Here is a 23435-nt window from a genome sequence, read left to right as displayed (position 1 = left end):
CTCTGCAATTCTACCCGATGTTATTCTAAGTACTAACTTTGGTTAACAGAAAATATGGACTTCCAGAAATTTGGGGGGGTCGGTCGTTCGACCCCCCGACGTCCTCCCCATCCCCTACCCCCTTCGGTACAGGCCTGGTTTTATAGTGCAACTGCGAGATTTTCCTCCTGCTACCCATTTCAAACCTTATTACTCTCAATTGCAGTTTCTGCACTGAATGACCTCATAGTTCCAAGCGTTTGGCCTTTGGCATAAATTCTATATTATGTATATCTTTGATTCATTTGATTTTTGAAAGCAAATTATAAAGTCAATTTGAAAATCAAATTCAGAATAAGGTGGAGCATCGGGAATCATCCATGGCAACCCAGGACTTTTTTTTTTGGGGGGGGGGGGGCGGGGTGGGGGTGGGGGTGCTGAAAGTTCAAATTACAGGCATTCGTCTCTGCGTAGAACAGAACGTGATATCTGTCACATTTCTCATTATAAAAAACTCACGGTTTCGGACACTCCACAAAGCGTAGATAAATGGATTGGACACGTGTGAGTTCTGAAAAATTTTCCTTCGTGAATTTTTTTTTTCTTTTTCAGTCAATGCACGTCGGTTGTATAAGTCTTCTCCAGTTCATGAACTAACAGGCAGTTCAAGGATGGGAATATGACTGAACTGAAATTTCGGCAAGAAGGCAACTACAACCACACGGGCTGTAATAACCAACCTCATTATTCTAATGAAAACTTGCAAAATTGAACCGCTATTTTTTTTGCAAGCGGCTAGGAGCAGTCATTTCTGAGGGAATATATATTAAATGTGCGTGCATCGGTGTAAATATTATCAAAGAAATCTATATATAGTACTAGGTGATACTCCGATAAGAGGACAAGCGACTGTCCTCGAAATGTAAGAATTGCGTCATTTTTATAGCGAATGTTTATCTCTTGAACTTCATGCAACGTTGTGGCATCGATCACGTGATCGGGTCTGCCTCTTTTGCAATCAGCATATTCTCGAATGAGACGAGCGCTCTGGCAAATACCAACTACCAGCGAATCGCCTTGATGGAATCCACGATAGATTCCTTTTAAAACGGCACTTACTGGCATTTTAAATTACAGTACATTGCTCTTGTAAGTCAGTGTCAAGTCATGCATTTTAAAAAAACACATTTTGTATATTTTAGGACAAAGAAATAAAAGGGAAAAAATACAAACTATATCTGAATAATCTGTCTCTTTGAGGCTCAGGGAGCTGCAGTTAACTCCGTCATTTCTTTGGGCCCATGGCTACAAAAAGACATTAGGATCCCCGTCGAATCGTAACATTAAAAGAATCATATTTTGTACACTGTAGGACAAAAGAAATTGCAAACTATATGCCAAAATAATCTCTTTAGTCTCCCTGGAAGCAAGGACGAGCAATAAAGAAAACGAAACTTCGAAGCATTTAGAGGCAGACTCAAACATTTCCCTTCGCGGGATAGATAAGGTCAAGAATTGAAGGTGTATAAAAGGGACTGGCTTCAAGGACTCACCCGAATCAAGTGCAATCAAATCACACGGTAGTTTCTGCTGCTGCAAAATGAAGGTGGCATTTGCAGCTCTACTGCTGCTAGCGGCCGGCCTCGGAGCACTGGCAACAGACGGTAAGGATTCATTCCACCGTTCGTTTTTATTATTTCTTTTTATATTCCATTAAGGGAGGAGGGGTAGTGCAGCCAGTGCACCGCAGTACTGAAAGGTCTTTGCAGTGTCTCTTTCTTAGGACCCTAGCTGCAACCCCCTTTCATTCCTTTTACTGTATTTCCGTTGATATTCTCTTCCATCCTACTTTCCTCAACCTTCTCCTGACAACTGTCTCGTTGTGCAACGACGCGAGGTCTTCCTTCTGTTGCGTCTTTGGAACCTTCTGTACTGTCAATTGCCCCTTTCAGCAGTGAGCGACCTCATAGGTCCCAGTGCTTGGCCTTTAGTCATATATTGTATTCCTTATTCCCATCCAGTCCCTACTTTCTCTCTCTCTCTCTCTCTCTCTCTCTCTCTCTCTCCATAAATCCAAAGATGTATGCCACGAAGGAAAAATAAACGAAGGAGTAACTGCGAGACCTTTCGACGTTTCCTCGTCCTTTACTGAGCAGAACTGACATACATGGGACAAAAGACAAAACAAGAAGATTCGTATAACTGACAGATAGGGATTATAAAGAGATTAGTACCTAGAATCCGACACACCTGGAAGAGAGTAACCTTCCCAAACAAGCATAAACAATGGGTGCGATTAAAAGTTTAAGCTAACCATCTCAGATACAAGGACAAGACAATTAAAGAATTATAGGTTACAGCTGTTCAGAACTTTTGTTAACAAAACCATGTTCAAAATACATATTCACAATACAGGTTATACATACATTACAACGAAGATAACTCAAAGGCAACTAATTTTTATTAAAGTCTGTAATTATATCTTTGAGGTCATTCTTAAACATGTTACAAATACAAGGGTCTAAATGAAAAAGGCCATGACTAACATTGAAATTACAATGAAAAGTAAGTTGTATTAAAGCAGATTCTAAAAGATTTCGTGATAAGACATCTCTTGACCTTGCAATTACTGAACCACAAACCCAATTTATTTGGTGGTTGTTTTCACTTAAATGAATGAATATTGTATTAGATGTTTGCCCAATTTTTACAGAATATTTATGCTGGCTTAGCCTTACTTCTAGGCCCTTGCTAGACTGTCCGAGATAAAATGAGGGACAATCCATATATGGAATTTTATATATTATGTTGTTGCTTCCTCTGGGGCTATTTTTTATTAACATTCCTTTAAGTGTGTTATTATAGGAGAAAACAAGGTTGACATTAAAAGCTTTTAACAATGATTTAATGGTTTCAAATCAGTTAAAAAAAAATGCAAACTGAGAATGTTCTTAAAATTTTCTTTCTGCGTGTTACTTACACTATAAAACTTTTTGTGGGCTTTATTATAACAAATATCTAATATATGTGAAGGATAGCATAAATCTTTCCCTATTTTTCTTATGTATTCAATTTCTTTATCCAAATATTGGGGACTGACAAAGCGTAATGCTCGTAAAAACATAGAAGAAAAAATTTATATTTTTATGTTAAGATGGTGGCCTGAGAAGAAATGAACATAAGTTAAGTTGTTGGTCGGTTTCCTATAAATACTGAATTTACATTGAAATGGCTCTCTGTGTATCAAAACATCTAAGAAAGGGAGGCAATTGTCTTTTTCTAATTCTTGAGTAAACTTAATCGATGGTACCTGGTTATTTAATTTAGAGAGTAAATCATTTACATCAATACCGACAGGCAGGACAGCTAAAATATCATCAACATAACGATACCACTTTACAGGAATATAAATGATATTAGGTAAGTAGCGTTTTTCAAAAAATTCCATGTACAAGTTAGAGAGTAGTGGTGATAAAGGATTCCACATTGCCATGCCAAATATTTGTTGATAAAATTCACCATTGAATATAAACTTACAATCACAAATGCACAAACTCGTGAGTGAAATAATGTGACTTATAGGTGGAGTTAATTCATGCTGAGTTAGTTCATTACTAAGATAGTCTAAAATAGAGTCTATAGGGACTTTAGTAAAAAGAGAACATACATCAAAACTAACGAATCTATCAGTAGGGCAAAGAGCAATTTTGTTTAATTTATCAACTAAATCTAGAGAATTATATATATGAGAATCGGAGATGGTTCCAAGTAACGGGGACAAGATCTTTGTGATATATTTCGAAAGTTTATATGAAATTGAACCAACAGTACTGATTATAGGCCGCATAGGGTTATTTTCTTTGTGCGTTTTGACTAATCCTTACAAGTAAGGTAGCGTAGGAGATTTGACTGACAATTTGCCTAGTAGTTCTGTTTTATCTTTTAAGGATATTTTTCACTATGCTATTGAAGTTTTTTATGACTTGATCAAGGGGATTTTTTGTTAGTTTTTTATAAGTCACATCATCATCCAGTAGGGCTTGCATACGTGATATGTAGTCAGCTTTATCTAAAATTACTATACTATTTGATTTATCAGCTTTTGTAATGCGAATAGTATTGTCCTTTTTAAGATCGGTCAAACTTTTCTTATAGCGAGCAGGGAAGTTACTTTCATGCTTAACGTTGGCAGCTCCGTAAACAATACCTTTAATCATGTCAACATGATTTTGAGGAAGATCACAATATTTTTCAAATTTACTTAGGGATGACGCGATCATTAAAGCAGAAGGTCGACTTGTTATAAAGAAAGATAAACCATATCCAAGCGCAATCACAACATTTTCACTTATTTGTTTACTATATAGGTTAACAACACAATCTTGACGTGCACAATTAATCCAATCACTGCTATCAATAAGATTTTTTAGTTTTCTATCGAGTTTCCTTTTCAGGGCATCTGTAGTCCTACGTAGTTTTTCGTAAATTTCCCGTCGGAGCGAGTCCTTCCAATCAGCCGTGATGGAATGATTGAGAGATCCTTGTTTTTTCCAGTTCCTTGAATTTTTCCTTCTCTTCTTGCTTGGCGGCTGCTATGTGCTGTTTCAACATCATGGCACTAAATTCCTTGAATGGGTGATTGTCATATCTTCTTACGGCGTGGCAGCAAGGATTTAGGGAGCACTTGTTCAGAAAGGCACTTCTTCAAGAACTTTAGACGAATTCTGGTCGAAAGGTCTCGCAGTTACTCCTTCGTTTATTTTTCCTTCGTGGCATATATCTATATATATATATATATATATATATATATCTATATATATATATATATATATATATATATATTTATATATATATAGCTCTCACTCAATATCTCTCTCTCTCTCTTCTCCCGTAGATAAAATCGTGTGTTACTTCAGCTCGTGGGCGGTATGGAGACCAGGTTTAGGCCAGTTTGACGTGGAGGACATCGACCCTTTCCTGTGCACGCACATCATCTTCAGTTTCACCGGCCTGAGCAATCACACGTGGGAAATAGAGGTAGGTCCCCCTAGAGTGGAAGTGCCGTCAGTGCACCTCACACCATGCACTGTAGGCATGACGTGATAAGGTTTTTTTACAACATCCCATCTTGAGGCCCCTAGCTGCAACCCCTTTCATTTCTTTGGCTGCAACTCCAGTCATTTTCTCTCTCTCTCTTCTGTCTTGCTATTCTTTACCCTCTCATAGCGATTGCTTCTGGTGCTTCAACTGAGATAGGTTTTCCTCCCTTTTACACTTTCAAGTAAACCTTTCTACTCTCCATTTCCATTTCAGCGCTGAACGACCTCATAGGTCCCAGCGCCTAAATTCTATATTATATATATATATAATATATATATATATATATATATATATATATATATGTATATATATATATACATATATATATATATATATATATATATATATATATATATATATATATATATATGTATGCATGTATGTATAACTGAATCACGAAAGTTAGGAACGTGATAAATCCATAAATAAAGATATATGCCACGAAGGATACTCCGTTGTTTATTTTCCTTCGTGGCATATATCTATGTAATATATATATATATATATATATATATATATTATATATATATATATATTATTAACGTAGGGTTGGACAGTGTCCGATATGTGTTTGCTTTTCTGTTTCCCTAAAGTTTTTTTTTCCTGTTTTCGATGACCTTACAAAGAATTATCAAAATTAAGTTTCACTTGGAGTGTTTTTTTTTTACTTAAGTTTGACGCTCAGTAACTTGAGCCGTGTACAATGATATTTTCATGAGTCTTGTCTCATTTAACTCATTGAAATTCCTTTGTGAAAATGAAAGCTTTTCCCTTTAATCAAACCAAAACGTTCGTTTTGAAGCTATTATATTACTGCAATGGGCCTTTGCCGACATTCTGACATCTTTCAGTATTCCCCATTACCTTCTGTTACTTCTTCTGAATGATCATATTCTTGGGATGTTTGAATTTCAAGTCATTGGCGCCTGCGGTAGGCTTGTCCCGTATGATTTAGGGGCATTTTCCGGATATTATTATTAGTATTAATATTAGTATCACCTTTCCTTCAAACGGCATTATATAAAAACCTTGACCTCAACTTCCCAGGAGCTGAAGAGCAAATTAAACAAACTTATCATTCGGGATTCACGTCACCAATAAGGTTCCGTCATCGTGATAAATCGTTTCCCCCACCAGGTCCTGGACCCCTGGAACGAGCTATGCCCCGATGAACAAGGTGGGCACAGGTGTGCCTTCGAGAGAGCCGTCGCCCTTAAGAAAGAAAATCCAGCTCTTGTCGTCATGGTCGCCATTGGAGGATGGAACGAAGGATCTGAGGATTACTCTGTGGTGAGTGAGAAGGCTTCACTGAGAATTTGTCGGCTGTTAGACTTGAGTGAGAAGGATTTGTTGGCCGTCATACTTGGGTGACAAAGATTTGTTTGCATGTCATACTTGGGTGAGAATGATTTGCCGGCTGTCACGCTTGAGTGAGAAGGATTTGTCAGCTATGAGACTTGAGTAAGGAGGATTTATCGGCTGTCAGACTTAGGTGAAAAGGATTTGTCGGCTGTTAAACTTCAGTGAGAAGGATTTGTCGGCTGCCAGACTTGGATGAGAAAGTGTGAAGGATTTTTTCGTCTACCAGCCTTGAGTGAGAGAGATTTGCCATCTGTCAGACTTGGAATTGTTCGTTGTCAAGCTTGGGTGAGGAGTGAATTATTTGTCGTCTGTCATACTTGGGTGAGAAGGATTTGTTGGCTTTCAGGCTTTTGTGAGAAGGAGTGAAAGATTTGTCACCTGTCATACTTGGGTGAGAAGGTGTGAAGTATTTTTTTTGCTGTCAGCCTTGGGTGCGAAGGCTTTCTCGGTTGTCAGGCTTAATTGAGAGGGATTTGTTGGCTGCCAGACTTGAGTGAGAAGGATTTGTCAGCTGTCAGACTTGAGTGAGAAGGATTTGTCAGCTGTCAGACTTGAGTGAGAAGGATTTGTCAGCTGTCAGACTTGAGTGAGAAGGATTTGTCAGCTGTCAGACTTGAGTGAGAAGGATTTGTCAGCTGTCAGACTTGAGTGAGAAGGATTTGTCAGCTGCCAGACTTGAGTGAGAAGGATTTGTCAGCTGTCAGACTTGAGTGAGAAGGATTTGTCAGCTGTCAGACTTGGGTGAGAAGGATTTGTCGGCTTTCAGGCTTGAGTGGAAATAGTGAAGTATTTGCCAGCAGTCAAACTTATGTGAGAAGTATTTATCTGCTGTCAAACATGATTGAGAAGGATTTGTCATCTGTCAGACTTGGATGAGCAGAGAAGGATGTGTTGGCTGTCAGACTTGAGTGATAAATATTTGTCGGCTGTCAGGACTTTAGAAACTTCATTTTTCTTTATTTTAACCGTCTTTATTTTTTTTTCTTTTTTGCAGTAAGGCCACGCTATTCGATAGATATTGGTGTTGGGGAGTTCCTGGTACAAGATAATGTGGCTAAAAATGATTGAGAAGAAAAAAATAATTACCAATAAATGATGACTTGATGGCGAAGATAAGATACACATACCTAGTCATGTATAACTACATTTTTTTTTTATTGTGCACAGACCAAACCCATGAGAAATTTTCCCAAGTAAACAGTACCGCAACAAAGTCACCGAATTACTGATATCATAGATGTTTTTTTATGTAAGAAACTCCTTTTGCACTTTTTGTCAATGACTGATAGCCTCGCCAACCAATAAAGTATACACAATTTTTAAAGTCAGGAACTGATAAATTAATAGGGATAACTCCGAGTGAATTCACCGTATCTTATCACTATCATCATTAGAATTAGCAACGGATTAAAGACATGAGCCTTTTATGTGCTTGGAAATTAATTTTCTCCTTTACTGTTCGTAGGCTTTAACATCCTCTGAGTCTACAGTGTAAAAAGAAAAAAAAGTCACTATTCCCAGACTATAATAATATAGGTTTTAATCTACCCTCCACAGTAATAAAAAACTATATTCTCACACTATGATAATATAGATTTTAGTATATTTCTGCAGTGAAAAAATAGAGACACTGTCTCGGAATGATTATTCCTATACAGAATATCTTGTAGACTGCCTTAATAGTACTATTCTCCTTGCATTTTAATACATTTTCATCTATTTATTAATTTATTGATTTAGTTTTTTACCTTTACCTCCTTTTACTTCTTTCTAATGAACACCGTGATATTCTTTGGAAGCTTGAATTTCAAGTCAATGGCCCCTGTGGTAGAGGGCTTATTCCTTATGAATAGGGTTCAGCTTATGATAATGATGATGATAATAATTCAACTCAACGACAGATGGCAGCAGATCCCTGGAAGAGGACGAAATTCCTTAACAGCGTCGTCAGATTAATCAATAAATACGGGTTCGATGGACTGGACTTCGACTGGGAATATCCTGCCGCGAGAGGAGGCGTGCCAGAGGATAAGGTAAATCAATCAATAAATGATAAACAATAAGTTCGCGGATCCCGTAGCGAGGTGGGTAGTGCCATCAGTGCATTTCCCGCGGTGCATTGTAAGCATTACTTAATAAGGTTCTTCCTTAGGCCCCTAGCTGAAACTCCTTTTATTCCTTTTTCTGTACCTCCCTTCATATTCTCTTCCTTCATTCTTACTTTCCTCAACCCTCTCCTAACAATTGATTCGTAGTGCAGCCGCGAGGTTTTCCTCCCGTTACACCTTCCAAACCTTATTGCTGCCAATTTCCGTTTCACCGCTAAGCAACCTCATAGGTCCCAGCGCTTGGCCTTTGGCCTAAATCCTATATCTCAACTCATAATAAGTTAGTGAACACCAAACACAGCACTTTATTATATATTTAGACTTCGATGCATTGCTTAGCCAAGTTAAAGGCCCCACTAAAGTTTAGTTATACTTGCTCAGTTGTGCCTTTGCAGGCAAAACTGAACGTTAGTGTGTTCAGTTTGCCTGCACAGACCAACTGAGCAAGTATAACTGAACGTCCCCTTTGGAGGACTTGTTCCATCTGTATAGGGTTCATCTTCTGAATAGTAATAAGAACAGAAATAATGAACACATACATCCTTTACCCGCAGGAGAACTTCGTGACTCTGGTGAAGGAAATGCGGACGGCCTTCGACTCAAACGTCCCAAGACTCCTGATTTCGGCCGCCTTCGCAGCGGGCAAGGAGACCATCGACAACGCCTACTATATCCCGTCCCTTGTGGACCTCTTCGATCTGTTCCACATCATGGCTTACGATTACCACGGAGCCTGGGAGGACTTCACCCACCACAACTCGCCCCTCTGTGGTCACTACCTGGACTATGACGAGTTCCTGTATTTCAATGTTGTGAGTATAGATATACAAATACAGTAGAGTTCCTGTATACTGTACATAGTACAGAGAAGAGGAAAGAGAGGCGAGGAGGAGGGTAGGTATGGCTCTCGGAAGTGCGGGAGAGCAGTAGAATGAAAGACTAGGAACAAGAGAAGGAGAAAAGGGTATTATAAGATTTCAAACTCGAGGAAAAGGCAGAGACAGGATGTGGGTAGATTGGGTGTCATCAAGGATAGTGATGGAAATATATTGTATAGGGAGGAAGACATTAAGAAGAGATGGCGAGAGTATTTTGAACAACTGCTAAATACTGAAAATGAGAGGGTAGAGGGACCAGTGCTGGAGATACAGGATACAGAAGTAAAGAGAGCATTAAGGAAAATGAAGAATGGTAAATCACCAGGCCCATCGGAGTTCCAAATTGAAATGATCAATTTACTAGGTACAGAGGAGGAGAAATTGATGCTGGATTTATTGAAAGTTATATGTGAAGAGGAAGAAATGCCAACGAACTGGGAGAAGAGTCTAATGGTATATTTATTATATATATATATATATATATATATATATATATATCTATATAATATATATATATAGATATATATAATATATATATAATATATATATATATATATATATATATATTAGTTTGGATGCTGGGTTTATTGAAAGTTATATGTGAAGAGGAAGAAATGCCAACGAACTGGGAGGCGAATCTAATAATATATATATATATATATATATATATATATATATATAATATATATATATATATATATATATTATTAGATTCGCCTCCCAGTTCGTTGGCATTTCTTCCTCTTCACATATAACTTTCAATAAACCCAGCATCCAAACTAATATATATATATATATATATATATATATATATATATATATATATATATATATATATATATATATATATATATGTATATATATATATATATATATACACACACATATATATATATATATATATATATATATATATATATTTACATATATACACACATACAAGCAGGAGGGAGATGTCATGGATTGTGGTAACTACAAGGGAATAATTAAACTAACAGAGCATGGATTGGAAGTTTTAGAGAGAAACTGGATGAGAGATTAAGAGAGATTGTAAAGATCGGGAAACAGCAGTATGGATTCACGAGAGGAAGAGGGACGGTGGATGCCATCTTCATAGTAAGACAGCTACAGAAAAGAGGCTACAGGGAAACCAGGAGCTGTATTGTGCATTCATAGACCTAGAGAAAACATACGATAGAATCCCAAGAGAAGTGATATTTTGGTGTTTAAGGAAAAGGAATAGGCCCTGAAAAATTGGTTAGGCTGGTCGAGATGATCTATAAAAGAAAGATCACAAAAGTGATATCAGAAAACTTTGAAGTTTGTGTTGGATTACACCAGGAGTCAGTATTAACTTAGCCATTTTTGTTTGTGCTGCTCATGGATGTTTTGAGTGAAGGGATCAGGAATGAAGAGCTGTGGGAGTTGTTGTACACCGATGATCTGGTGATTACTGCTGAAAATTAGGAGGACCTACAGAGAAGGGTTGGAGAGTGGCAGGAATCCTGAGAGAGAGGTGGCTTAAAGGTGAATGTGAATAAAACACAGGTTTTGCTGAGCAGTAGGGAAGATAGAGACAGAATAATAATTCAAGAAAGAAGAGGCTCCATTATAAAACAGGTAGAAAAGTTTAGATACTTAGGATCTACTTTAAGCCAAGAGGGAGGATGTGAGGCTGAAGTTGACAATAAGATGAAAGCCGCATGGGGGAAGTGGAGAGAGGTAGCTGGAGGGGTATGTGATAAGAATATGCCAATCAAGCTAAAAGTCAAGATACATAACACATGATAAGACCAGTATCAATGTATGGAACAGAAACATGGACTCTAAGAAAAGAGGAAGTAAAGCTTGAGAGCACAGAATGAAAATGCTGTGAGAGATTGGAAAATGATGAAATAAGAAGGGCAGGCTTAGTAAAGATTACAGAGGTGATAAGAGAGTCATGATTGAGATGGTATGGCCATGTGTTGAGGATGGATGACGAGGAGAGAGTGAGGAGGGCTTGGGAGGAACCTGTTAGAGGAAGAAGATCGAGAGGGAAACAGAGAATGAGATGGCGAGATAAAGTGAAGGAAGATATGGAGAGAAGAGGTTTGGTGGAGGATGATGCCTTGGATAGAAGGCAGTAGAGAAGGCGGATCAGGCAACCGACCCCTTAATGTAGGGATAACAGTGGGAAAGACGAAGATACTGTACAGAGTTCATCTACCTTAGTGTTGTGATTATTGGTACATGGATAGAGCACAGTTCCTGTATATTGTACAGTTTCTCTGCTTCAATTTTGTGATTGTACTAGATACATAGTTACTGAACAGAGTTCCTCTACTTCAATTTTGCGAGTATAGATGCATAGATACAGTACAGAGTTCCTCTGTGTCAATGTCGTGAGCGCAGATACATAGTTGCATTTCCCCTTTTCTTGCTGAGAGCAACCAGATTTACTGAACAGCAGCACCAATATGCAGTAAGTGTGTCCCGCTGTGGAACTTTTATCCCTCACACTGTTAGACCTTGGAACAGCCTCCACACTGAGGTTGTCGCGCAGTTGGAACTTCGAAAGTTCAGTCGAAGATGCGGTGCAGTACTACCCTAATATTATTCTCCTTGCATTTTAATACATTTTTATCGATTTTTTTATTTCATTAATGGATTTTTTCATTTTTAATAAGTGAGAGCTCTCCTTTCTGTATATCCATTTACTTCCTATTATTTCTTCCTAAAGAATATTATATCTTTGGAAGCTTGAATTTCAAGTCAGTGGCCCCTGTGGTGGGCTTCCGTATGAACAGGGTTCGTCTTCTGAATAATAATAATAATAATAATAATAATAATAATAATAATAATAATAATAATAATAATAATAATAATAATATCTACATTTCTGTCGTTCCCCACGGAAATAAAAAAAACTTTTAATGCCCTCTTCATTTCATAGAGGGAAACAGTCTATTGCAGAATAATTGCAAAATACTCTCAGAATATGTTACTTTTGTTTTAATGACTAATCAGTTTCACAGACATTTAGAAGATTGATATAAAACTTTGAATACGTTTTCTTCATTTCCCTTCTAGAAAAAGACACTTACAGTGTAGTGAGGTAATTTGTATTTAGTTTCTTTAGAAGAAACCGGAAACATTTCTCATTGTTCTCATGTCCTGATAGTTTCAGGTTTCGAAAAACAAGCATCTGACGGAGTCCTGTAAAAGAAACTTATGATGTTTCCATTTGTCTAAAACACTTGTTGATTTTGTCAACCAAGATCAGGCTTTAACCCTACCTCCAAACGGAAGCATACTCCATTGTTTCAGATGTGTTGTGTTACGTGGGGGGTATAGGGGTGGGGGGCAAAGCACCCCCGGCCAGGTCAGGGCCCGGCGCCCTATGTGAAATTAGGAAAGTAAGGTCTTGTTAGGTCAAGACAGGGAATTCGAGTAAAAGTTGGATTTGTTTACGTCTGTTCCCATCGCTCTACGCTCGCCCCCAAAATTCTAGGACATATACCGCCCCCTTCCCCAACACCGCAATCCAAAATGACTTATCATAAGAACTTCTTGAGTAAATGTAGCCCCCTCCCCCCAAAAAATACGCTAATGATAATAACTTTCTTCATTCCACTCTCGAGACAGAAATTCACGGTGGAGTACTACCTGGATCTGGGAGTTCCCAAAGAAAAGTTCGTCCTGGGGACAGCAACCTACGGGAGATGTTATATTCTGGACAACTTCAGCGAACACGGCGTCTGGGCCAAGGCTTCTCGACCTGGGCCTGCGGGCCCTTACATAAGGCTCCCAGGGACGTTAGGTTACAACGAAGTGAGTCTCTGTCTCTTCTTGGTTCCTGTTACAGGTCTTGGAAAAGCCCAGTTTTCTGTCTCTACTTTCCGATATTTTCGTAGCTGTTCCATGGACATAAGTGAAATATATTTTTATAATTAATATATATATATATATATATATATATATATATATATATATATATATATATATATATATATATATAAACATTCTCAATTTTTAGTAGTATCATTTGAATGGTTGTTCTACGGATTTCAAGTCACTTTTGAGAATAATTCTTAAATCTTAGCATTTTTATGAATTAGATAAGCATTCTCTATACATTTAATACATTTTCACTATATTGATAACTTTCTGTAAAATACTTCAATAAGAAAATCTGATTGTGCGCTGATGAAGAAAAAAGGGGCAATACAGACCTTTTATTCATTATTTTTCTTTGCATTCGACAGATCTGTAGGAGGCTGAACGAAGATAGGTCGTGTACCGTAGTCCATGACCCTGCGTTGCACGAACCCTATTTCTACTGCATGAGTGATTACATCTGGTGCAGTTATGATGACGTCGATTCCCTCACTCTAAAGGTGAGGAATCTATCTCTCTCTCTTTCTCGTACAGCGCAAAAGAGCTTTGATTCAGGTTAAGACAATCTGTTCTGATTGTGAAATTGCTACGTAACTAAGCTCTAAGGGCAAAGGTTCTTCGTTGGACGAGTGGTTTTCGCGCTAGCCTACCAATCCGGTGGTCCGAAGTTCGATTCCCGGCTCTGCCAACGCGGAATCAGAGGGAATTATTTCTGGTGATAGAAATTCATTTCTCGATATAATGCGGTTCGGATTTCACAATAAACTGTAGGTCCCGTTGCTAGGTAACCAATTGGTTCCTAGCCACGTAAAAATATCTAATCCTTCGAGCAAACACTAGGAGAGCTGTTAATCAGCTCAGTGGTCTGGTAAAACTAAGATATACTGAATTTTTTATACTGCCAAATGAATGAAAGCTGGCTTTGATCGTATTGAAACAAATTAGAAAGAAGAGATTCTTTGTAGTTTATTTTATATGCTTTCCAAACTCGTCCAAATTGGGTCATTCAATGCTACCCCATTTCCATTCGAGTGTTTTTTATGGGCATTGTCTCACTTCCTTTGGCAGGCCAGGTATGCCAAGAATATGGGACTAGCTGGCATGATGGTCTGGCAAATAGACACGGACGACTTCCGCCCCGAGTGTTCTTCGGAGCCTTTCCCTCTCATCAATGCTCTGAAGCGGGCCTTTGCACAGCCAGCGGGAGGCGACATGGTCGTAAGTAGAATTGCGCTTTTTTTTGACATTTCATGGTTAGTCGTTCTGTATTTCCCTTCACCTTTCTCTTACTCCCTAATGAGCACCATATTCTTTGGAAGCTTGAATTTCAGTTGAGTCCATGGACACTGTGGTGGGCTTGTTCCATATGAAAAAGGTTCATCTTCTGAATAATAATAATAATAATAATAATAATAATAATAATAATAATAATAATAATAATCTTTGGAAGCTTGAATTTCAGTCGAGTCTAAGGACACTGTGGTGGTCTTGTTCCATTTGAAAAAGGTTCATCTTATGAATAATAATAATAATAATAATAATAATAATAATAATAATAATAATAATAATAATAATAATAATAATAATAATAATAATAATAAAGTCTTTCAAAGTTTACTCATTTTTATGGAATCACACATAACGAAGTAAAAAAAATGAAATTTAGAAGCACCAGAGATGAATGAACAGCAATTGAGAGGCGAATCATTCATTGGCTACGTGACTTTACATTCCATAGGTAGGTGGTAGTGCCATCAGTGTACCTCACGTTGGGCACTGTAGACGTTATCTAAAGGGTCTTTGCAGCGTCCCTTCCTTAGGCCCTGACTGCATCGTCTTTTATTCCTTTTTACTATACCTCCGATGATCTTTCCATTCTTACATCTTGCTATCGACCCTCTTCAAACAATTGTTTTATAGTACAACTGCAAAAGGTTTTCCTCCAGTTATCACTTTTCTTACCTTTTTACTGTCAATATCTGTTTCATCGCTGAATGACCTCGAAGATCCCAGCACTTTTTTGGTTTTTGATATAAATTCTAAATTTTATATTCTCCTACATGACTCTACAAAACATTATAAAAAAAAATATGCTTTTATTTGTCTCGTCAGACTTGTGACCACCACAAAACTGCTTTTATTGGTCTTCTCAGGCTTATGACCTCCAAAAAACTGCTTTCATTGATCTCGGCAGACTTGTGACCCCCCAAACTTGTTTTTATTTGTCTTTTCAGACTTGTGACCAAAAAACACACTGCTTTTTAGTCTTTCCAGACTTGTGACCCCCCAAAAACTGCTTTTATTGGTCTTCTCAGACTTGTGACACCAAAAAAACTGCTTTTATTGGTCTTCTCAGACTTGTGACCCCCAAAAGACTGCTTTTATTGTCTTCTAAGACTTGTAGCCCCCAAAGATTTTACTTTTATTTGTCTTTTCAGACTTGTGACCCACAAATTCCTTTTTATTTGCCTTTTCAGACTTGTGACCCCCCAAAAAACTGCTTTTATTGTCTTCTAAGAATTGTGAACTCCCCCAAAATTTGTTTTTATTCGTCTTTTCAGACTTGTGACCTGCAAAAAGTGCTTTTTTGTCTTTTCAGAATTGTGACCTCCAAAAAAACTACTTTTATTTGTCTTTTTAGACTTGTTACCCCCCAAAAACGGTTTTTATTTATCCTTTCAGATTTGTGACCGACAAATATTTGTTTTTATTTGTCTTGTCAGACTTGTGACCCGCAAAAAGTGCTTCTTTGTCTTTTCAGACTTGTGACCCCCAAAAAACTGCTTTTATTTGTCTTTTCAGACTTGTGACCTGAAACATTTGCTTTTATTTGCCTTTTCAGACTTGACCCACAAAAACTGCTTTTATCTATCTTTTCAGACTTGCAACCCCCACAAATCTGCTTTTATTGTCTTCTCAGACTTGTGACCCCCCAAAAATTTGTTTTTATTTCTTTTCAGATTTGTGACGACCAAAAAACTGCTTTTATTTGTCTTTTCGGACTTGTGACCCACCCAAATTCCTATTTATTTGCCTTTTCATACTTGTGACCTCCAAAAAATTGCTTTTATTGGTCTTCTCAGACTTTTGATCCCCCAAATTTTTTTTTGGTCTTTTCAGAATTGTGACCCCAAAAACAGCTTTTATTTGTCATTTCAGACTTGTGACCCCCCAAAAAACGGTTTTTATTGTCTTCAGACTTGTATCCCCCCCAAAAAAAAATGCTTTTATTTGTCTTTTCAGACTTGTGAACCCCCAAAACGGTTTTTATTTATCTTGTCAGACTTGTGATCAACAAAAATTTGTTTTTATTTGTCTTTTCAGACTTGTGACCCACAAATACTATTTTTTTTGTCTTTCCAGACTTGTGACCCACTAAACTGCTTTTATTGTCTTCTCAGACTTGTGACCCCCCCCCCAATAAATTGGTTTTTATTTGTCTTTTCAGAGTTGTGACCCCATCACTCCCGTTCCTCCTAGCACCACTACCACCACCACCTCCACTACAACTACTACCCCAACCACAACAACTACAACTACTACCCCCACTACAACAACTACAACAACACCTACCACAACAACCACAACCACCACTACTACCACACCTACTACCACCACAACTACAACAACTCCAACCACCACAACTACAACAACAACTCCAACCACCACAACTACAACAACTCCAACCACCACCACAACTACAACACCTACTACTACAACTACAAGCACAGCAGCGCCATTATTAACGACGACCCCAGGCAAGCGAGTGAAACCTGACTGCAGGATCGAGGCTGACGGGACGACCTTCCCCCACCCAGACTGCAACAAGGTCAGGCTCTGGCTTTACGTGATTGATTGATCGATTGGTTGATCAATTTAATTGTGATTGATTGACTGAATGATTGATTGATTGATTGATTGATTGATTGATTATTAAATCGTGATTGATTGATTGATTGACTTAATGATGGATTGTTTGAAACACGATTGATGAACTGATTGAATGAATGATTGACTGATTGATTGATTGATCAATTGAATTGTGATTGATTGATTGATTGATCAATTGAACTGTGATTGATTGATTGATTGACTGACTGGCTGACTGAATGATTGATTGATTGATTGATTGATTGATTGACTGACTGAATGACTGATTGAAACACGATTGATGGACTGATTGAATGAGTGAGTGATTGAATGATTGATTGATTGATTGACTTAATGATTGATTGAAGCTTTCCTCATGTTACACCTTTCAAGCCTTTCCACTCTCAATTTACCTTTCAGTGCTGAACGACCTCATAGGTCCCATCGCTAGGCCCTTGGCTTGACTTATATATTCCAGTCTATTCTATTTGTTAAGTCAGGAATGGCAGTATCATTTGCTTATGAATGAGCAGTTTTTCAATGAATGTGCTCTTAAGAGGACGTTCATTTTTGCTCTATCGCATTCCATTATGAATTCTATCATCTCATTCATTAATAAATCCCAATACCCTATCACTCTAACGTAAACACTGAACTGACAACTGATCTAGAGTGATCGTATCCTACCCGACAGTACTGGAAGTGTGCCAGCAAGTCCACCTTACTGGAACTGTGCGCTCCGGGGACCCTGTACGACGAAATTTTGCAGATCTGTAATTGGGAAGGCCAGGTGGACACGAGTGAGTGCAGAATGTGGTTCTGTGACGTTGACAATACGTATTACCCGGCCGTCTACTGCAATGAGGTATTGTCTCTGCTGTTAGAGTTAGTATTAGTACTATTTGGGCTCGAAATATTGTTCATGATCAGCGTTATCACCTTTAAAATTAGTCCTAAATGATATGGACTTGCTTACCAGGGATAGGTGTGCAATCATGCAGACACCACACATACACATTATATATATATATAATATATATATATATATATATATATATATATATATATATATATATATATATATTATACAGGGTGTAACATGAGTTTATGCAAATATTTTGAGAAGTGAAAGAAAAAAGTCATTCTAAGCAGAAAATGTTCCATAAATATATGCTTGTTAAGGCTTTGTTTGTTGGCCTGGAATTTTCAAATAACCTTTCAAGCAAATGAGTAGTCTAGGATGTGAGGGGTTGGGGGAGAGGGGTGAAGAGGAGGCAAATGGATTGATTATCTTTAAATTATGATTATTCTTCTTCTTCCTCGTAATCTAATTTTAATGATCTGCTTATAGCAGTAATGTATGGATATATCAAGAAAGTAATGTAAATGCTGTATGGCAACATTTATTTGTGATCGTTGAATCTCTTTGGCACTCTGTCCTGCCATCCCATAACGGAATGGTTGAATCAGGAGTCATGATTGGCCTACACTTTCAATGGAGAGGGAGAGATTTTTAATAATACATTTTAAATCTTTGATCGGTGTCTAAGAGTAAACTTACCTTCAAAGAAGGCAAGATTCAATTAGGTATTTTATTCACATCAGCCTAATCACTCCTTCCTCCTTCTCTACAGCCAGCCCCTACCCCCACCATATCTCTGACTACTCTGACTTCCATTATGTACACCATCTTACTCACCCAAGAGTAAGATGGTGCAAGACAAACAGTTATTGTAAAATTAACCTCGCTGAAAAACGAAGCATTAAAATGCGTATCTTTATAGACTATTTTCTGCTCAAAATTACTTTTTCTTCCATTTCCCGAAATATTTGCATTAACTCGTATTACACCCTGTATTTATATCTATAATTCTATAATAATCATTTCCAGGTGGATCTTGTCCTCCCTAGGTTGTCAGTAGGGAATCTGGAAATTCCAGAGACTTCTGGGAATTTCAAGGGCTTCTGAGAATTCCGGAGGCTTCTGGGAATTCCAGAGGCTTCTGAGGCTTCCGAAGGCTTCAAGACAACTATAGGCTCTGTAAAGTTTGGATTTCTGGGAAAATTTTGCTGTTATAGTGGGATTTAATCCTACCTGGAGACGAAAGGCTAAAGTATATGAAGTGACGAAGTCACTTCTGAAGAAAAAGGAGATGTGTTTGAAGGCACTGTTTCCTTCTAGGTCCTGCATTTTAAGCTCTTGCATTGGATCAGTGCTTCTTGCCTGCTCTAAATGGCACTTTCTGGCATAGCCCAAAAGAAATTAGTATATCAACAGCAAAACCTCTTGGCCCCACGATCTCAGCAAGTTGTCTTTAACAGCAACATTGTTACACTTGTAGAGAGGGGCTGACTTGAGGCTGCTGAAGAATTACCAGCAATGGAAGATTCTTGGAAAGGGGATCAGCTTTTCGGTTGCTGCTGACTGATCATCCAAGCGAGGCTCTTTCGTCAAGTGACTTCCAAGCAACTAAGGATCTGAGTGTTTGTGTTTTATATCCCGTGCTGATGATTTATTTTGATACTTTTATGTTTTTTTTAAGTTTTCAATTTTTCAGTTTGAATTTTTAATTTTTCATTTTTCCTTACCCTTTGTGTTAGGAACCTGATACAGTTAATATTAATGAAGAAGGAATGGGATTTGGTCCTTCTAGAGATGAATGGCTTTGAAGATTCCTTTAGAGAAACGGATCCGACAGGAGCTGAAGACGGCTTCACTGGATCCAGAAGTCTTTAAGAGCTCCCCCCTGCCCTGTGTAGCGTAGCACATGCCATTTTGCTAGTGTGTGTCTGTATATATATTATATACACGCACAGAGGACCACAGTAATATGGGCGATTCAAAATAAGAGATTCTTTACTCCCAAGCTTTCTGCCATTCCTGAAGATGGAGACAGATGAGCCTCTGAAAGCTTGAAAATAAAGAATCTCCTCTTTTGAGCCTTCTGTATTACTGAGGTCCTCTGTGAAGGTAATGACTCAATTCACAGTGAATTTGTGTTGTTTAGAGCATATATATATATATATATATATATAGTATATATATATATATATATATATATATCTATACATGATATATAAATATATAAAAAATTATAGATGTATAAATGCACACAAATGTTATGTGTAGATATATATACTATATATATATATATATATATATATATATATATATATATATTATGATAGTATGTATATATATAGATATATATATATATATATATATAGATATATATATATATATATATATATATATATTGTTAGTATATATATATATATATATATTATATATATATATATAATATATATGATATATATATATATATATATATATACATATATATTATATATATATGATATATATATTATATATTTATATATATATATATATATATATATATATATATATATATATATATATATATATATATATATATATATATATATATATAATATATATATATATATATATATATATATATATATATATATACTACATATATATATATATATATATATATATATATATATCTATATATATATATATATATATATATATATATACTAATATACACATAATCAGTTGTTGGTTCTGCGCAGTATGCAGTAAGCCTCTCTCTCTCTCTCTCTCGCTCTCTCTCTCTCTCTCTTGTCTTCTCTCTCTTCTTCCTCTTGTCTAATAGTAAGTAGTAGTAAGATGTCGCTTTTTAAACGGCTCTCCTGTCTTGCTCTCGCAAGTAGCTACACAAGTCATTCTTTCGCAGTATTACTGGTGCTACAAACGGATGCTCCGCACCTGCAGACCTGCCCGACCGGTGAGTACTGGAATCAGAATGTACACCAATGCGATTTTCCATCCACGGTTGACACGTCCCAGTGCCAGATACCCTGAGGAAGAAAGAAGACGACGTCGCACAAGATAGTGACCAGGTCATTCCAGGTCAACGCAGCTCTTTCTTGGGATTCTACGATTCGAAGGATCCTGTGTATCCAAGATTAAATGGCTCGCTCAAAAAGAATGTGTTACCTAGATCCATCCCTTTCTCTGTTCATTATATATATATATATATATATATATATATATATATATATATATATATATATATATATATATATATATAGTGTGCGTGTGTGTATTTGAGTTTCTGGATTCATTGTCCCTCATCATCGGCCTGTGAAATGAAAAGAAAAAGTAATAAGACATAAACTGAAAAAGTTTTATGTCCGAATATAAGAGTTTACGAAAGATACGAAATATGACAATTGCCAAAAGTTATTTACAGTAAAAATACGCACATTTAACATAACCAAACAAGCCTAGTAGGGGGTAGTACATCAGTGCACCTCATGCGGTGCACTGTAGGCATTTAATAAGGTTCTTTACGGCGTCCCATCCTTAGGTCCCTGGAGCTGCAGGCCCTTTCATTCTGTTTACTGTACCTCCGCTCATAATATCTTTCATCTTACTTTCCACCCTCTCCTAACAATTGATTTAGTGTGCAACTGCGAAGCTTTCCTCCTGTCACACCTTGCAAGGCTCCTTTACTCTCAGTTTCCCTTCCAGCAGTGAATGAATTCATGGATCCCATCGCTTGGCCTTTGGCCTAAATTTTATATTGCAATAACCAAACGTAAATTACATAAACAGTTCCTCCAAAAGATGATTTACCATAGTTATAATAAATTCAAAGAAATGGAAGGGAAACTATTGACCAATAATACCAGCAACTTGAATTGTCAAATGCTATTTGATAAGCAGCTGAATAGGCATATTGCTTATTCAGGGTTGTCTTCGGCATTCTGATACAAAATGACTGTACCGTGAAGGTCCGGTTTTTCCTGTGTTTCGTACAAGATTTTGAATTCAGCCTTGTTTGGTGGAACTTTGGTTTTCCTCGGTAGAGGAAAGGTTGGGTGTGATGGTTTTGCGAGTGGTAGCCCTGCTCTGGCTATCTTCCCAAATACGTCCAGAGACAGACACTGTGTTGCAGCTAATTGTTTCAACTACCAAAATAGGCTCTGTGGCCTTTCTGGTGAGTGATAGCTGTTCTGGTGGCCTTCCCAATACGTTCAGAAACTCTGGGTTGGAAGCAATGGTTTCACGTACCAAAATAGGGCGCCGTAACCGTTCTGGTGAATGATACCTATGTTCTGGTGGCCTTCCCAATACGTTCAGAAACTCCGGGTTGCAACTAACGGTTTCAGCTACCTTAATATGAGCTGTGGCGTGGTGAATGGTTCTGGTGGTCTTCAGAAACTCGTGTTACAACACGCTAGTGAGTGACAAATGTTCTGGTGATCCTCACAATACGTTCAGAAATTGTGTTGCAACCAGCGTTATCAACTACCAATATACCTGGCATTACAGCCAAAACAAACCATGAAGACAAGCCTATGGTAAGGAACCTTCTTCACTAAGTAAGACCCCATTGTGAATATTGATATAGACAAACATGATTTTGTTTTTTTTCAAACTTAGCATTCCTCAAGCCGTTATTTTCTATAATACATCTGATGTCATTTGGTAGGCCTAACATTGAAAATCGGGGTTATGGGACCGAATTTCTTTTTTGTATTTTGTCGAGAAAGGATTAAAGGACTTTGAAACTTTGTGACTGGAATAGAATGGAAAGATGTACAATTGCAAGTACGAAGCTGGAACAAATATATGCTTGGTTTCCAAGGCTCTTCGTGCTATTAAGATACTACAAGCAAGCGGATGGAGAGAAGCTTCAGAAATGAGAACCTATCAAGTAAGTGTGGGATTTCTCTCAATTGGTGTGGATTTATCTGACAACGGTGTCAAGGAATGGGCCTTTGCAAGTATCTTCGGTGTCAATAGTTTCATGCTAGGATGTTTTATACATTTGATTGGCCAAAAAATCTGTGGATGTGTTCGACTTCTTTAACGAATAAGCTCCTCTTCTTTTATCATCAAACCATGACTGGTCATCTGTCCTGAAGTTGTGGACCTTACTAGAATAGCCATCAGCATTTCATTTAACAACTTCTTTGGAACTTGATGTGATATAGCATCTGAAATATTAAGTGTGACAAGCTGCAATAATTTGATCCCTATGGCTCTAGATTTCAGCCAGACTGTTTTTTCACTTGTGCATTACGAATATTATGAATGACAGATATGTCCATCTCAGTGGCACAACGGTCGGAAGTGCCTATATACTCGCAGACCTTGGACTTGATGACAGAAATATGCGTGGGTTCCTCAATTATCTGGACAAAATTGGAGGATACACAG

General features: G+C 37.4%; 1 protein-coding gene across 1 annotated transcript; it reads left to right on the top strand.

Annotated features, from left to right (window-relative positions):
• The first annotated feature begins 1485 nt into the window (after window positions 1-1485).
• On the top strand, window positions 1486-21195 carry LOC135213664 (acidic mammalian chitinase-like). The gene is made up of 11 exons (XM_064247724.1): window positions 1486-1643; window positions 4874-5016; window positions 6217-6369; window positions 8343-8474; window positions 9104-9361; window positions 13055-13240; window positions 13675-13806; window positions 14375-14524; window positions 16755-17135; window positions 17871-18041; window positions 20941-21195. Exons 1-11 carry the CDS (start codon window positions 1580-1582, stop codon window positions 21097-21099), a joined length of 1929 nt encoding a protein of 642 aa, XP_064103794.1. The 5' UTR covers window positions 1486-1579; the 3' UTR covers window positions 21100-21195.
• The last annotated feature ends 2240 nt before the right edge of the window (window positions 21196-23435 follow it).

This window comes from Macrobrachium nipponense, chromosome 43, assembly GCF_015104395.2.
Source record: "Macrobrachium nipponense isolate FS-2020 chromosome 43, ASM1510439v2, whole genome shotgun sequence".
Classification (NCBI taxonomy): domain Eukaryota; kingdom Metazoa; phylum Arthropoda; class Malacostraca; order Decapoda; family Palaemonidae; genus Macrobrachium; species Macrobrachium nipponense.
This window is presented reverse-complemented; position numbering and strand designations above follow the sequence as displayed.

Bases quoted from the DNA above. Each gene is read 5' to 3' on its own strand.
- LOC135213664 (XM_064247724.1), top strand. From the start codon at position 1,580: ATGAAGGTGGCATTTGCAGCTCTACTGCTGCTAGCGGCCGGCCTCGGA. The intron at 6,370-8,342 runs GTGAGTGAGAAG...ACTCAACGACAG, and splicing joins GATCTGAGGATTACTCTGTG to ATGGCAGCAGATCCCTGGAA. The intron at 17,136-17,870 runs GTCAGGCTCTGG...CCTACCCGACAG, and splicing joins CCCACCCAGACTGCAACAAG to TACTGGAAGTGTGCCAGCAA.